A 15,787-nucleotide genomic window follows, 5' to 3' on the forward strand; every position below is an offset into this window, starting at 1 on the left:
TCGCTGCACAACTTTTATTATCTATAAAAAAAATCGACCATGCACACCCTATAATTGTATCCATGTTAAACTCGTTTTTCATTCTTGTGCGAAACTCACATGGGCATAAATCATTTTATGACAGGCCCATTATAGACATTAGTTATGCGGTGTTTGGACATCAGACCATGTGATTTCTTGTGTGTACCTTGGACAAGCTAAACAGTAAAACAGATTATAGTCACAAGGGCAGAATTTTTCATTTGAACTGCTGGGCCAGATAGGCACTCTCCTATTTGAAATATCCGCAGCCGTTGCAGTCTCCATCACAGCCAAGAGCTTTGCTAACACGGCAGGAGAAGAACATCCTTCCCTCGTTCGGGCCCGGTTTGGAAACAGTGAGTCGTTTTGAGCGTCGCCCACACTGACACAGAGGTGGGGTCACCTTGCCCACGTACGAATTTCTGGAAGCGGAGGTCACTGGCGTAACCGTCATCAATCTCCGCGAGGTGAGATTCACAGGCGTCAGTGTACCATTCCCAGAATCGCTTCCACGGAAGACGACATCTGGTGAACTTTTCACAGAGTGCGGCCCTTTCTTCTCACCGCATAAGACAAATCCGTCTGCGGGTTTACAATTGCCGGCCTGTGGGTTTGATGGAGTCCGCATGCAATTTGTGTTTCGCCGTTTTAAAACGCTGCCCGTTGGTGGACTTGGCTTTTTAAACAGCCCATTCTGAGGTGTATAAAGGTCACATTTTGGTGTAGACATGTCGCACACACGTAACGTCTGACTGCCGCACATCGGAGTTGTGAAGATTTGTCGATTTGAGGCGTCATCCTTTTGTTGTTTTGAGTAACCCTGGACGGGTGATGCGTAGCCACCACTGCGCCCCAGAGGCGGTGTCATCATCTGCTGCCCTCCAAGATGTTTATCAGTCAAGTTCATATTGACACCGCCTCCACTACTCATCACGATGGGCACCATGACGTGTTCAGCAGTCGTCGGTGACCGACCAGTATTGGCAACATTGGGACTATTGTGCAGAAGTAGCCTTTGCACAACAGACGTATCTGGTGCTAAATACACACTACTCCTGTCAGTTTCATTCAGATATCCTACGGACACATTTCCTGCTATTAAGGTACGAGGAGAAACAATGCTCTGGAACACGGAATTGTGGGTTGTTGAAGAGCTGCCTTGACCAAGAAAGTGATCACCATTGGTGCTTTTAGACGCAGTAGGTGTACACACCTGGGGCCCATTTTCTTTGCTGTTTAAGGCTGCGATTGAGGCACGTTTTGTGTTAATCTCCGAATGCTCAGAGTATATCATTGCTTTTCTGCTGTGGCCTGCTATTTCATCAAGCCCTTTACTGGATCCTCTCTCCTCTGCTGGCTTAGTGATCGGTGGGACACTTGCTCAATACCCCTGGTTTTAAATGACAGAAAATGAATCAAATTATGGGATTGTAAAAACAGGTTTTTTTATTGTGCAGATAACTTAACATTTTTTACAAAATAAAATATCACGCTGGGAAACAATCATGAAAATAATCTAAGGGACCGTTCAACATTAGTAGCAAGCAAACTATTTGTACGCCGACGGCAAGTAAGGTGCAGCCGAATGAACAATTTTTTAATAAATTACATTTTTATAAAAACTCTTCGCAGATTTTCCCGGAGGATGGAGGTGGAGGTACTGTGGTTAGCACACTGCGATCTCAACCTGGAGATCTGAATTGAATTACTGGCAATGGCTAACATCAAGTGGTGAGCAATATCTAAACCGGTCTTGGGTAACCCTTCCTTCAACAACCCGCACTGACCAGCTTGGTTAAGTATGGTCACACAAGAACTCCGACTAACACAAGAGCCACGTAGGTATAAAATAAAATAAATCACGACGTTTCGATTGCAACACAAGCAATCATCATCAGGTGGGAAAACGGCAGCAATATTTTTCTTGCTGTGGTTTTCCCACCTGATGATCACAGCAAGAAAAATATTGCTGCGGTTTTCCCACCTGATGATTACTTGTGTTGCAATCGAAACGTCGTGATTTATTTTATTTTATACCTACATGACTTTACCGAAAGAACCAAAGAGGGTGGATTCCTGCAGTCACGAAAGCTTCAAATCTAGATTTAACACAAGAGCACTGGACAAAGGGGCTTTACATTATTATAATAATAATTATAGATTTACTGGTGGTTCATTATGTGCCACCTAGCACCCAATGATCTAATCAGGATGTGTTACCTAGCAACCACGAGCGAACAGTGACCTGAGCTATTTTTTACATGTGTGTGCATGAGCAATGGTACATTTATACGAACTTAATGTTACTTTATATAGAAACGCTAACAACGTAATGCGTAAAGGGGAAGCCAATGCATTTACTCAAGCCAGCGTTGATGGGAACTCTAGAGACCCTCTAGAGGGTATTTTGTCGTATTTTTCCATGCAATACATGTGGTATGTGATAATACATTCATGGTTGTTAGATGAACAACTGTATAGAGGCCCTATATATTAATGTATTCTTTCATGCATTATTTCTGAGCGGGGTAGGAGAGGATGCATGCACTTGTGAATACATTTATAATGCTGAAAATGACGTTTTATCATCATCATCATCATCGTCTATAGTGAGGCACATCCCAGCCAGCCAGAAAGGGTGCACTCACTGCTCTATCGATAGACTTGGTGATCTTCATAGTGCATCCGTCACAAATCATCCTCCACGCCAGCTGTGCTGTATTTCTGGCATCATCAAGACCTGTCAACAACAACAACGTGTCACAAGATACAACGATCAAAGTGAAACTTTCATTACGGGTGTGAAACAAAGAGACGAGGAAGAAGGCAAGGGTGGTATCCATCTTAAGACGAGCTGAAATAATATAGTCTCAGATGTCTGGGACATATCGTAACAAAAAGGGGGAAAATAACAATTGGAGAGAGGTGATGAACATGGAAGCACCAGGGCTGAGAAGGAGGGGCAGGCCCAGAAAAAGGTGTTTTGAATTGGTTCACAACTTTGGACGTGGAGTTAGCGTAGGACAGGAATGAGTGGGAAAAAGAGAAGGAACGTATGACTTCCTCTTTTAATCTGTCCTGCGATATATGTTGTACATCGGCCACTCAAACTGTAACAAGCTTAACACCATAACCTATCGGAGCTATCGAGTGTACAGGAAGTGGTGCAACTGCACCCGAGACTGAGGGCTGGAGGGGGCCTAGGCGCCGGATATGGGGAGTGGGGCCCATTAAATACCTATCACAATCCCAACCACGTCGTGCCACTGACCATAGGAAGGGAGCTCTCGCCTCGGGGCTTTTCATTCGTTACGCATAGTCAGCCAAGGACCGTCGTGCCAAAATGTGTGAAAAAACCTCTCGCGGGAGCTATCGCAAAAACCGCTCTTGCCGCCACACCGGCGTCTCGAGGGATTTGATCCACGGATCACGGGGCGGGGGGGCGACGACATTTCTTCGAGGGTCGCGGTCCACTTCGAACGTCAAGGCCAGGCGGGATCTCAAGGAAGGAAGCACGCTTGGGGAAGCGGGGCCAGGGGGGACCTAAGGGGGCTGCGAGCGCTGGGGAGCGGATACTGCCGTGCACTGTCTCGGCGTACACTCACACACCTGACTTGAATATTGGAACGTGTGACGCATTCAAACCAGGGTACAAGAGGAGCCACGAACCTGAATGCTCTCTTCCAGTAAAGCACATACCAAGGTCCTGCAATGCTCCATTCAGACCCTTTGGCTTGCGTTCATAAAACATCTGAGGAAATTACAAATCGCATGTTTAATCCACGGATATTTACACCGCTGATCACAAAAGAATGAAGCATTAGTCATCTCCTACTAACAATATGGTCCCTGCAGTTCGTTTTGTTACAGGTGACAGTTATATATGTACCTCTAAAAGTGTTTCGGTTGTCACAATAGGTATTTATCTTGAAAGCATTCACACAGCTATCCACGACAGACACACAAAGCCTGACGTGATAATAGTTTCTGTTGAGGACTGTTTTATTTATGCCATACACAACATCGGGACACTTGATGGGATTTGAAGATGTACAAGGGTCAGTTAAAAATATACAGAATTATTTCATTACAATTGAAGGTATGATATAAATGGAATGTTCCTGTTAAATTAGACCTTTTTAATGTTTGTAAAATAATTTACAGCCCTTTGTCAAAGCAAATGGAACAAAACGTGAAAATGCCACACAAGAAGCATGGTGAAATGCATGTTAGGAACACGTGAATTAGAGAAGAAATTAGAGACATTATTTGGACTTAAGGATAGTAGGCCTGGGAAGGCCACATTTTACTTCGCATGATGACGATGACCGATGGGATGAGACTGTTAACGGAATGGCAGCTAAAGGAGAGTAGACAGAGAGGGCCACCACCATGCAGATGGCGCGATGGGTTTATCTCAGGTGCAGGAGCGACATGATTATGGCTACGTGACGTTTTTTTAGGGATGGTAATGACATGGCGAGGCCTTCATCAAGCAGTAGATTGATCCTGGCTGGTGATGATAATATAGTATGAAATGCTAACAATACTCTCACACACCAGTCTGTTACTCTCTTACCTGGTAAGTTGCTCTCAAGTCAATCCAGCTGTTGAGAACATCAGGTTTTCGTATCCGTTTCCTCTGACACTCGTTCTTTAGACACACTCCTAGATCCCAGTCTGCAAAAAAAAACCAATAGCATCCATCTTTCATTCAAGTTTAAATGTTTCATTACACATTGAAATGCAAATGAAATCACTTAACGATAATAATGTAATTGTTATGCCAAGGACTTATAAATACAAGACCACGCAAACAGTTATATTCCCACATTGCAATCGATGTTACATCATGAGACAATAGCATTGTCATTTGGAACTCTCTGAGCGAGTAGTGCATCAGCTTGTTTCAGAAAACCCCCAAGAAGATGATAAAGAGCTACTTGTGACACAAGGAGGTGTGCACTGCTTGATTTGAGTTCCGAATGGAAATGTATTTACCTCATAATGCGACCTGCCAATGGACTGTGGGTGTACCCATTTATATTGCTTGGTGGACAGAGATGGGGAGATTTCAGAAACTCGCACCGTTGTTTTAAGCGTCCCCTTGGCAGAGAAAACCGGCGACCTCTGAATTGCAAATCCAGTGTGTTAACCACTCCACCAGTGTTCTTAACGAATTTTCAGAGGTGATGATAACACATCAGTGTGAGGGCCACCACACATTTTAAACCATTGGGGTTTGACAGCACGATGATGACGATGGGGGGGAGGGGGTATCTTTACATTTGCGTAGCCGGGGGACGCACGTCAGGGGCCGCACTAAAGGCCACCAGGGGCCACCAGTGGCCTGCGGGCCTTGCAATAAAGAACACTGCACTATATCATAACATAATTTCACGACTGACAGGGCAAAAATGGGGTGTTCATGCGTGATAACAAAAAAAAAACCCCATGTCAGAAACCCGGTAATTTAACCAACAGCAGTACACATCTGAACCACCAGAGTACATTACCTGACCATGTTACAAACGCACACGGCTTCTTGCCTTCGCATGCGTTTCTCTCAACGTCTCTTGCAAACACAATATTCTTCTCTTCTTGCAGTTTGCTCAGCCAGTGACCAAACTGCAAGAGGCAAATGTGCAAGGGCACACCAGCCTCCACTTGGTGCTGGTGACAAACGAGATTAATTTCAGAACACCATCGTATTTACATGGTACAAATTGCCACAATACTTCAGTGTTTTAAGATTGCACCCAATGCTACTATACAACATCGCAACGCCTTTGATTTTGGAACACGGAGGTAACGTATTTTAGGATTAACGGCTTAAAACAATGCTCCCTGTCACACTGGCTTGGTTTAAAGCTTGCACACTGTGCACCGTTTCCATTAACCACTTGCTTTCATCATTTCACATGGTGACTTCTTCCCGCTGCATCACATTTAGCTGGTGGCGCATGACTGTAATCCAGTACAGTACTTTGAAAGTGAGGGTTAGTGGGCGACTCAAAGCGTGCGACTCCGTACCCATGGGCGCCGAGGTTGCCATCACTTGGCTGTTCAGGGAATATCGCTACTGCAGGTGGATTAATTTCCATCTGTACAGGGATTGTGAGTTAACCCTCCTCACACGTGTGGGTTGTCGCCGGATACTCCGCAGAGATGAAGAATGGTTGATTTAAGTGTCACCGCACACGAGAAGGGTTTTCTCCAAGCGCTCTGTTTTCCTCCCACGTGTATAAACACTCATTCGTGGAGTTGGCCAAACATTTCAAGACAGGACCAGAGAGCTTGGCGCATGGTCCGACCGCCTTCTCACTTGTCTGCGATTTCCCGCACCTCTGAATTATTGTCTCTCTCTCTGCACTTATAATTTGACTGTCTCTATCCCTGCATATATGGGTGTACTAATTACTGTGTAATCAGATGTCTCTCCACACACCCCTGTCATGAGACATATAAATTCCAAGCTAAACTGTATTGGTCATTTGCTGTTCTCAGAGCACACTTAATCCTTTGGGTGGGGTGGTGACACAAATGTCCCCTGCTGTGCGTATACCACTGCTTGATACTAGGTCTCCTGTAACAGAGTTCTAAGCCATGTGGTGGCCCATATTTTTCAACTCTACATCAAAAGTCACATGTATCAGGTATCAGTGGTCAGAATATCTAGCAAAATGCAATGAGCTTTGAAATGTCAGGCAACCATTAACAAGACTATGGGAAATGTGGAAAATCGTGATGCGTACACGGACGTTACACATTTTTGTTACAAAACAATTACCAACATTTAGCCTTGTATGATTTCTGTTTTTTATTTGCCTATAGATTGATTTGCATTAGATTCCAAAACATTGTAAATTGTAATCAATTGGAAAGACGATCGTGATGAATCTCATAGTTTAGCGGCACAGGGGGAGAAAATTATTTTGACAAGCGTTTTGTACGGCAGGTCATTAAGGAAGAGCAGGGTAAGATGAACATGGGTATAGTAACATGAATGCATCGAGTGATGCTGGGAATAAACTAAACAATTTTTTTTAGTGTCATCAGGTAAGGGCCCACTGAGCTGTGAAGCTCTTTTTCAGAAGCGACCTGGCCACAAATGATTGCTCAACGAAGTGGCCTCATCGTGTGGAAATTCATTGCAGGCAAAATACTCTAAACGCACGTTTTTAAATGTGGAGGAAAAAATCGAAGGACCTGGAGAAAAATCCACGCGACCACGGGGATAAACATGCAAACTCCAAATATACAGCAGGCGTTAAGGGTCAAACCAATGACCTTCTGCATACCAGGGCGAGGGAATTAACATCTCGCTGCCGCGGCACCATAATATGAGACAGTGCCCAATGAAGCACTTGTACTTGTAAAAAGAGGCAACCGAGTGATGATAGATGTACGAGAGATACAGGGCTGCATCACCAATTACATTCTACCAAGAATGAGGAGAAATGTTTGACATCTATATTAGTATTACTTCTTACCTGCTGAATACCTGTAAGCTCTGTACAAAAGACGGAGAGTAAAGGATGCTCCTGTGGTTGGAGGTACGTGCGAAACTCATTTTCAATTTGTCCATTGGCCGCATTCAACAGGACGGCAGGAAACTCAACTGACAACACAAAACATTAAAATACAATTTGGATTTATAAACGATTGATAGACGAATGCATCTTCAGATGCTGTACAGAAAGATTGATATTCACATCATGTAGACAATAATACATTCCATATATGTTCTCGTGAAAAGCCTGTCACTCGGACAAATGGCAAGAGGAAGTTCTTGAGCGTGGACTGGAACGGGGGGCAGGAAATTGAGAGCACTGATAGCTGGGGGAAGAATTTGATATTTCCGGGACAGCAGAAAAGGAGCAATCTCCCACACTTAGTAAGTGGTTGATCAAGGGATTAGACAGAAAGCATTGACATGTAATCCTTTTGATTACATTTGCACATTCAAGAGATGAGCAGATATCCAAAGGAGTCGATTATGTTCAAGCTAGAGCACAGCCAGCATTTTTGAGAACATTGAGATCTCAAACTCCAGGTACACGCAGTCTGGGACGAAGGTTGCATGACAAATCTCCCTTGCCATTGGCATGAAATGAAGGGCTGCTTTGTATTCTGGGAACAAGAGATCCACTGATGGTGCTCTGCGGCCAGCAAACACTCTGCATCATGTCCTAATTCAAATGAGGTGAAGATAAAGAGACTAAGTGGCTGGTTCGCTCAGGTGAGTCATAATCCCCATGTCAAGAGTACAAAAACAAAATCCTGGAATTGAATGTGAGTTTCTGCCAACTGTAATTAAACCAGGTTCTCCAGTGTAGTGATGGTATAAGCTTGATTACTAATGATTGTGCAAGAAAACCACACTGACATTTGCATTTTTCGATTACATTTGCATATTCCAGCTCCAAGGACTAAAGGCTTTCAATTGTTTGGCATTTTATTTGTGTACAGGGAACTTAAGGGTGTTCTTTGGTTAAGGCTCAATGCTGTGACTGGACACTCTGTAATGCCATCTTCCAGGGACTACTCTCCTACATCGTGTGATGTTACATCTGTTGTTAAGAGTTTAGAATAGAAGTTTCTTCATCTTAGGACCCAACGCCAAAGTACAAGTGGAATAAACGTTAGACGTGGGTACATTGAAGTAGTATCGTCAAATTGATTTTGCTTTACTGTCCTCTGCTGCCCAATGCATCAAAACCCTCACAGTGAATCTCTGTAATGATCCCATTGCTTTGGGACCTGAGCAACCGTAGTTCTTATCTTCATTCCCACACGTGCCACAATCTCATTGTCTCACATCCCCTGTAGGCACCCCATCGTGTGGAATATCTTTCTTAGCTGCCCCCGTCTTCTGCCAATCGCATCTTATCTTTTCATGGCACGCTCTGCACAAGCCTACTTGGGTTTCACAACAGTGATTATATCTGTACTTTAGTTACTTAATCCATGTGCTGTTTTGCCTTGTATTTTACATCAGTGCATTCATTAATTTAACCAGAATTGTATACAAACAAGCAGTGTGCGAGGTGATGGAAGAGATTTCCCTGGCTCTGCTTTTTTCCCCCAGTTTCAGTTTTTTTTTCAGTTTCATTTATTTGGTATAGCCCTGTGAGCCATTCGGCTCTTGAATCGGGTGCAACCGCAACAAACAAAAAACAAAAACACGAACAAGAAACAGAAACATGAACAAGAACAGGACTGCACTTTCAGCTGTCACCCATGGGTGAGTGGGGGGGGGGTGGGATACTACTCGTTGGTAAAGATGTAGAGCATAGCCGTGGGTGTTAGAATGGATTTTTCTGCACTGGCCTCTGCTGGTCAATGCTTGGCAAACTCTGCAGCCATCTACGACAACCTGGTGTGCATGGCGGTCACCCATCCAAGCGCTACCTAAGCCCACCCCCCCCCCCCCCCTTGCTGAGCTTCCCGATATGTGATGAAATTGGGGACATTTCAGGTGATTTTAATCAATTTACCCAGACTATAGAGACATATTGAATTGACCGATCTTTCGCCCAACGAAGCTTGAATGCAACAGGCAGTCCACAGCATTGCATGGCATCATGCATTGGGGCCAGGTTTGGTGGATCGTGCAGAGAATATCGAATGCGGAGACGGTCAAATGCAGTGGGCTGCAGAGTAGCCACGGGATGGTAGCACAGTAAGAAGACTCATCACTCATCTGTACAGACCTTTGGAGCAATAACTGCTTGAATGCATAAGTTATCTCTGGGTACTCTGTTTTACTTTTACATATTGCCTGCCAGTCGAGTCGCCCTTGAAAAAGAGCATCTTAGCTCAAATGGGCTTTAATCGGAAAATAAACTTTTGATTTTGAACTTTCCATGTAAACACTCATAAAAAAACTAATTGGTCAGACATCTCAAAGCAGGGCTTTCTGAAAAAAGAGACTTGGGACTCTATTAAACTATTTTTGTATTTTACCAGGTAAGGCCCACTGAAGTTGTGTAGCTCTTTTTCAGAAGCGACCTGGCCACAAATGATTGCTCAACGAAGTGGCTTATTGCGTGGAAATTCATTGCAGCCAAATACTCTCAATGGACGTTTTTAATGTGGAGGAAAAAACCTGGAGGACCCGGATAAAAATCCACGCGTCGATGGGGAGAACATGCAAACTCCAAATACACAGGCGCCAGAGTCGGAATCAAACCGCCTACCTGTATACCAGGCGAGGTAGTTAACATCTCGCCCCCGTGACTCAGTGAGGCCCTTCTAAATAATAACATTATTCTGCTTCTTTGGTTCTTTCGGTAAAGTCACGTAGAATGAGAATAAAATAATAAATTGATAAAATAAAATAACACAATAATATTCTCACCGCCTCTACGGGGAGGGATTCCACACAGTGAGAATATTATTGTGTTATTTTATTTTATCAATTTATTATTTTATTCTCATTCTATGTGACTTTACCGAAAGAACCAAAGAAGATGAATCATTGCAGTCACGAAAGCTTTAAATCGAAACAATATTCTGTAGAAGACACAGATGACCGTAAGCTACAATATAGGGGGGGTTCAATATAATTGTTGAGATTAAATACTGTACAGTCAATGAGTGAAATGAAGCCAATGTAATACTCAACGTACTTATTTCTTGCCCATTGCGTAGCCGTCCATCATTCCAGCAGGTCGATTCAAAATCAATGACGATGAGGTAGGCGAATAGTTGATCTGTGAAGTAGCAACAAGGCAACAATAGAGCTGCAGGAAAAGGATCGCGTCCGAGGACATGAGTGACAAGATGCTTTACAAGAAAAAAAAGCTACATTAATGCAGGCAAAGACGAGCCCTGTAATTAACTCGCTCACATCACTGATAGTAGAAATGTCTCCAGTAAGGACGATCTAAAGAGCCTCTCTCGAGGGTAATTTGACTGGAGTGTTACCCAACTATAATGCTGGGAGGACACAGGCAAGGCGATTTAAGAAACTTCCACCAAAGTTTTAACTGGAAGATCGAACCATGACCTCTTGATTGCAAGTCCATCGTGCATCTGCTTTAGTTTGACTTCTGGTAATTATTTGTGGGACATTTATTGAATCAATTCCAAAGTGTTTCTTGAGCTCAATGAAGTAATGTGTTCATCATCAGATACCAGATGATAATGTATTTACAAGGCAAGTAATACACAGTTACTGCATTCACCGTTTCGAAGAATTGAGTGTAAAATGTCCAGCTATACCACCACAAAGTATATCTACAGTATATTTAAAATACCTACTGTAAACATTTTAATATTGATCAGAAATTGTGTCAACAAATAATACATCGGATTGGGTACATGTTTCACATTAAAGCAGAGATGGGAACTTTTGTCTTTCGGGCTGGAAATGTCACAGATGTTTATCCAGGGGCGGAGCCACAGGGGGGGCTGGGGGGGCTTAGTCCCCCCTGAAATTTTGGGAAAGTCGGTAATCGGGATAACCGAATATCCGTCTGCTGCAAAATGCTGCAGGCTATCACCTTGTGCTGCCCTGCAGGCTGCCACCTCGTGCTGCCCTGCAGGCTGCCACCTTGTGTGCTGCCCTGCAGGCTGCTTGAGCTGCAGCCTTTCGAACTTATCAAACTTATTAGCCACATCAGCGGCTCCGACCTATTAATAAACTCCGCGTTCAAATCCAATAAAATTTGTTTTATACATTTATGGCGCCCATTGGAAAACATAAACACTGGATATCTCAGAATATTGAAGTTAGCCCCCCCTCAAAGTCAAAATCCTGGCTCCGCCCCTGTGGTTATCCATCACTGCAAGCATCCTAGCCAGACTACCCAGGCACTAGAGGTGAATGTTAACTTGGTAAAAACGCGTTTCTAATTGTAGAAAGCTCAGCCAGCTGATGTGTCTGAAGTAGTTCTGAGCACACAGTCAACTCATAAATCCTTGTGTGATAAAATTTGTGTGAGAATGAATGTTCTGGGCCCCCGCCAAAGGAATTTGAAAATTCTATTTGGCCCTCGGGAAGAAAAACGTTCCCTCTATCTGCATTAAAGCAATACTCAAATTCAGACTAATTGAAAAATTAGGTTTATACGCACGATACGGGTCACGGGACTTCTCCCAGTAAAATCACATCGCGGAAATCTCAATGACCAGACCCCATCGATGAAAATCAAATTTCCATCACCAAACGTACGAAAGTCTGAGAAAAGTGTGCATATATGCTCAGATCACGACCTTTACGCTTGTGATCGCGGCATCTTTTGAGGAAGGTCAGCGTCTCGATGAGCTGTGACTTCTTGTCCCGTTGTCTGTTAAAAGCTCTAACAGATAGGTGAAAGTCCTCCCCATAGAGGTTATCAATTCTAGATTTAAAGCTTAAAGGTCGTGATCTGAGCGTGGCTTTTTTCGCTCCAGCGCTGTCCTCCAGACGGTCTCGTCCCTTCACCTGATGAAGGCCGCTTGTGTTGTGGCCGAAACGTCGTGTGATTTTTGTTATTTTATTTTTTCACCTACGTGACTTTACCCAACAGAACCAAAGAGTATGGATCCTAGCAGTCACGAAAGCTTTAAATCTAGAATTGTGCATATATCTATGTACCCGAGCAGAACGATGGATTGACACAGACTGTAGCCTCAAACATTTGTTAAGTAAATACATTTTCACGTACGTGATCGTACTCGTTTTTCAGTTGTTCCAGCAACCGACGGAGATGACGCTCGTTTTCTGATAAACCCAAGTTCCCTGAAAGAGAAATGCAAGCCGTAACGTCGACAAGTCTGCCCCGTGGCATCACTGCCCTCAGTGGGTAAAGTCATGGCATTGTGACGTAGCGCGTTTGCGGAGGCTTTTGGTTCGATTTCAGTGGCCGCCCTGGTTAATGCTTCCAGTGAATTAAATAGTGCATTCGCTCCTTTTGCAGGGGGAGGTTTAAAATATCGCAGATTAGAGTCGGTGACGCGTTGCAGTGCCCCTCGATCCACCTGTTAAATATTAATCTCAGATTATCCGTGTGGCTAAAGCCACTCTGCAAAATTCGCCCTCCTAATGCTAAAAGACAGAGAGACACCGGTGGCGCGATATTTAGCCTTACGCTATAAGAATGGCACGATAGACCAACATTACTCGATGACTTGTTAATATAAACGCGTGAAACACACGGAATTAGATGGGTGAATAATCCCAAAACAATACAAATAGTTATATTCTTAGTTCTTTTGGTAAAGTCATGTCGAAGGGAAACAACAGAACAATAAAATATATATAAAACAATAAAAATTCTCACGACGTTTCGACCATAACATAAACGGTCGTCATCAGGTGTGTTGGTTTGCATAAATTTATTTTTAAACGGTGCATTTATTTATAAAAAACGTCAGCGCCACGCGCAGCGATTTGGCAGTTTACCCAGGACTAGTCCATCTATATTCTGAAAAGAGGAGGGGGGAGACGAAATTTTGTTTTAATGTATGCTGTCTGAAAGGCACTGTAAGCGTGAACAATCAATTAAGACCTGAAATGGTTTATCAAATCTTTCCAATGATTGCTAAGATAGAATCCATCTTCTCGGTTGAAATTGTCTCTGTGCTTGTATATGTGGATAGCCTCATGAACGAATCTCTCATGGTAGCCAGATGGCTTACAAAGAACCTCTGTCTTGGAAAAGTCAATGTCATGTGAGCCTACTGAATTATAACAGTGATCTGCCACGGCAGAGGTGTTGGTCCTACCGTGTTTTTAGTCTGCTTTGTGTTCACGAATGCGGTCCGAGACATGGCGTTTGGTTTCTCCAACGTAACTACTACCACAGAGGCAACTTTCCAAGACAGAGGTTCTTTGTAAGCCATCTGGCTACCATGAGAGATTCGTTCATGAGGCTATCCACATATACAAGCACCGAGACAATTTCAACCGAGAAGATGGATTCTGGCTTAGCAATCATTGGAAAGATTTGATAAACCATTTCAGGTCTTAATTGATTGTTCACGCTTACAGTGGCTTTCAGACAGCATACATTAATTTTTAGTCTCCCCCCTCCTCTTTTCAGAACATAGATGGACTCGTCCTTCTAAATAAACTGCCAAATCGCTGCCCGTGGTGCTAACGTTTTTTAAATAAATAAATCGATTAAAAATAAATAAATTTATGCAAACCAACACACCTGAAGGCGACCGTTTGTGTTATGGTCGAAACGTCGTGAGAATTTTTATTGTTTTATATATATTTTATTATTTTATTGTTTCCCTTCGACGTGACTTTACCGACAGAACTAAGAATATGAAATACAAATAGCTTTTGTACGAGTGCACGCCAGCTGTCCCGTGTCCTCACTCTGCCAGTTGCTTCGTGGTTTTCTGCATCGCTCGGAAGGCCGAGGTTGAGTTGTAAACGACGAGATCCCCTTCTTGTCAAGTCAAACGGCGCCGTAAATATGTGAACGTCTGTAAAAAAAAAGTAAAATCTAAAACAACAAGGCATTAAGGCACACGTGTCGTCGATTAATCGATTCCGGAGATCGTTAAGATTGCGCGTGAGAATCGCACGCGTTTTACAACAGAAAAGATTCGTAACTAGTCTTATTTAAAGTGTTAACTGAAATTGAAAAAATGAGAGCCACGAGATTATTAATTTCACTCCACGGAGACAAAAACTAATCGATTATATATCTGAAAAAAAACAAAAAAATTATAGTATCGTTTCATTGTCAAAAATATAATCGTTAACACAGCAGTCGAATCGAAAATCGAAGCATTATACAGTGCGAGTTACTACGCATATATTTTAACCCCAAACTCAATACGCGGCGGGTTACTCGTTACGCAATTGTCATCACGAGTCATTCTCAATCCACCGCTGGATGAAACCATCCGCAGAACGCGATCTGCGACATAACGAAACATTGAAGCCCTAAAAGCACGAGCCGATGAATGATCTCATCGCTTTCACATGCTTTAGCACAACTTTACTTTAAAAAAACAAATCACACAAACACAGCGTCACCTTTATTAATATATATTTTTTAAAAACAAAAATCGCTCAAGAAAATCAGAAGAACAGCCGCGTGGCGGGAGAGACGAATTTTATTTGAATTTATATCCCAGTCGTGACGTCACGTCCGCCAACCGTCCCGTGCCCCCCCCACCCCCTCCGTCCCCCACTCCCTCCCTCCTCTCCCCCCCTCCTCCTCTCCCCCCCTCCTCCTCTCCCTCCCACACCCACCCCCTCCCTTCTCCCCCCCACTCCCTCCCCCTCCCCAACTCCCACCCACCCCTTTCTTCTTCCCCCCCCCACTCCCTTCCCCCTCTCCCTCCCCCCCAACTCCCTCCCCTCTCCCTCCCTCCCCCCTCGTCCTCCCTTCTCTTCCTCGTCCTCTCCCTCGCCCCGCCCCCTTTCTCTTCGCTCTCCCTCGCCCCGCCCCCTCCCAAGTCCTCTCCCTCGCCCCGCCCCCTCCCTCGCCCCGCCCCTCCCTCGCCCCGCCCCCTTTCTCTTCGCTCTCCCTCGCCCCCACCGCCCGTGCGCAGTTTTCCCGCCAAATCCAGCCCCAATCATTCAACGGGCATCGAGGCGCTGTCAATGTGTGGTGCTCATGCCGTTAGAATCAAACAACAAATTAAAAGTGATGTAGTGTTCTTGCCTGTAAACATCTGGCAGCTCACCGGCATTGGTTCGAACAAAGTCAGACTGCTGATGAGACGATGAATGGCCGAAACCGAACCAGAGTTTTGCTCGAGTTGAATCTGATGCTGCTATAATTCTGAAATCCCACGCGGCCATGTGATA

General features: G+C 44.0%; 1 protein-coding gene across 2 annotated transcripts; it reads right to left on the reverse strand.

The window, feature by feature from the left end:
* Positions 1 to 324: 324 nt before the first annotated feature.
* On the reverse strand, positions 325 to 15,119 carry ERI2 (ERI1 exoribonuclease family member 2). 2 transcript variants are annotated; one of them, XM_076073046.1, is made up of 9 exons: positions 14,339 to 15,091; positions 12,678 to 12,751; positions 10,656 to 10,739; positions 7,515 to 7,642; positions 5,538 to 5,694; positions 4,601 to 4,701; positions 3,691 to 3,772; positions 2,670 to 2,761; positions 325 to 1,411 (listed from the first exon to the last, which is right to left on the reverse strand). In XM_076073046.1, exons 1-9 carry the CDS (start codon positions 14,365 to 14,367, stop codon positions 1,403 to 1,405), a joined length of 756 nt encoding a protein of 251 aa, XP_075929161.1. In that variant the 5' UTR covers positions 14,368 to 15,091; the 3' UTR covers positions 325 to 1,402. The 2 variants fall into 2 exon arrangements, with proteins under 2 accessions (XP_075929161.1, XP_032824593.2); XM_032968702.2 differs by lacking the exon at positions 325 to 1,411 and having other exon boundaries at positions 1,442 to 2,761; positions 14,339 to 14,448; positions 15,008 to 15,119.
* Between the last annotated feature and the right edge of the window lie 668 nt (positions 15,120 to 15,787).

Source organism: Petromyzon marinus, chromosome 40 (genome assembly GCF_048934315.1).
Source record: "Petromyzon marinus isolate PM22_M1 ecotype Great Lakes invasive population chromosome 40, UKy_Petmar_22M1.pri1.0, whole genome shotgun sequence".
In the NCBI taxonomy this organism is placed as follows: domain Eukaryota; kingdom Metazoa; phylum Chordata; class Hyperoartia; order Petromyzontiformes; family Petromyzontidae; genus Petromyzon; species Petromyzon marinus.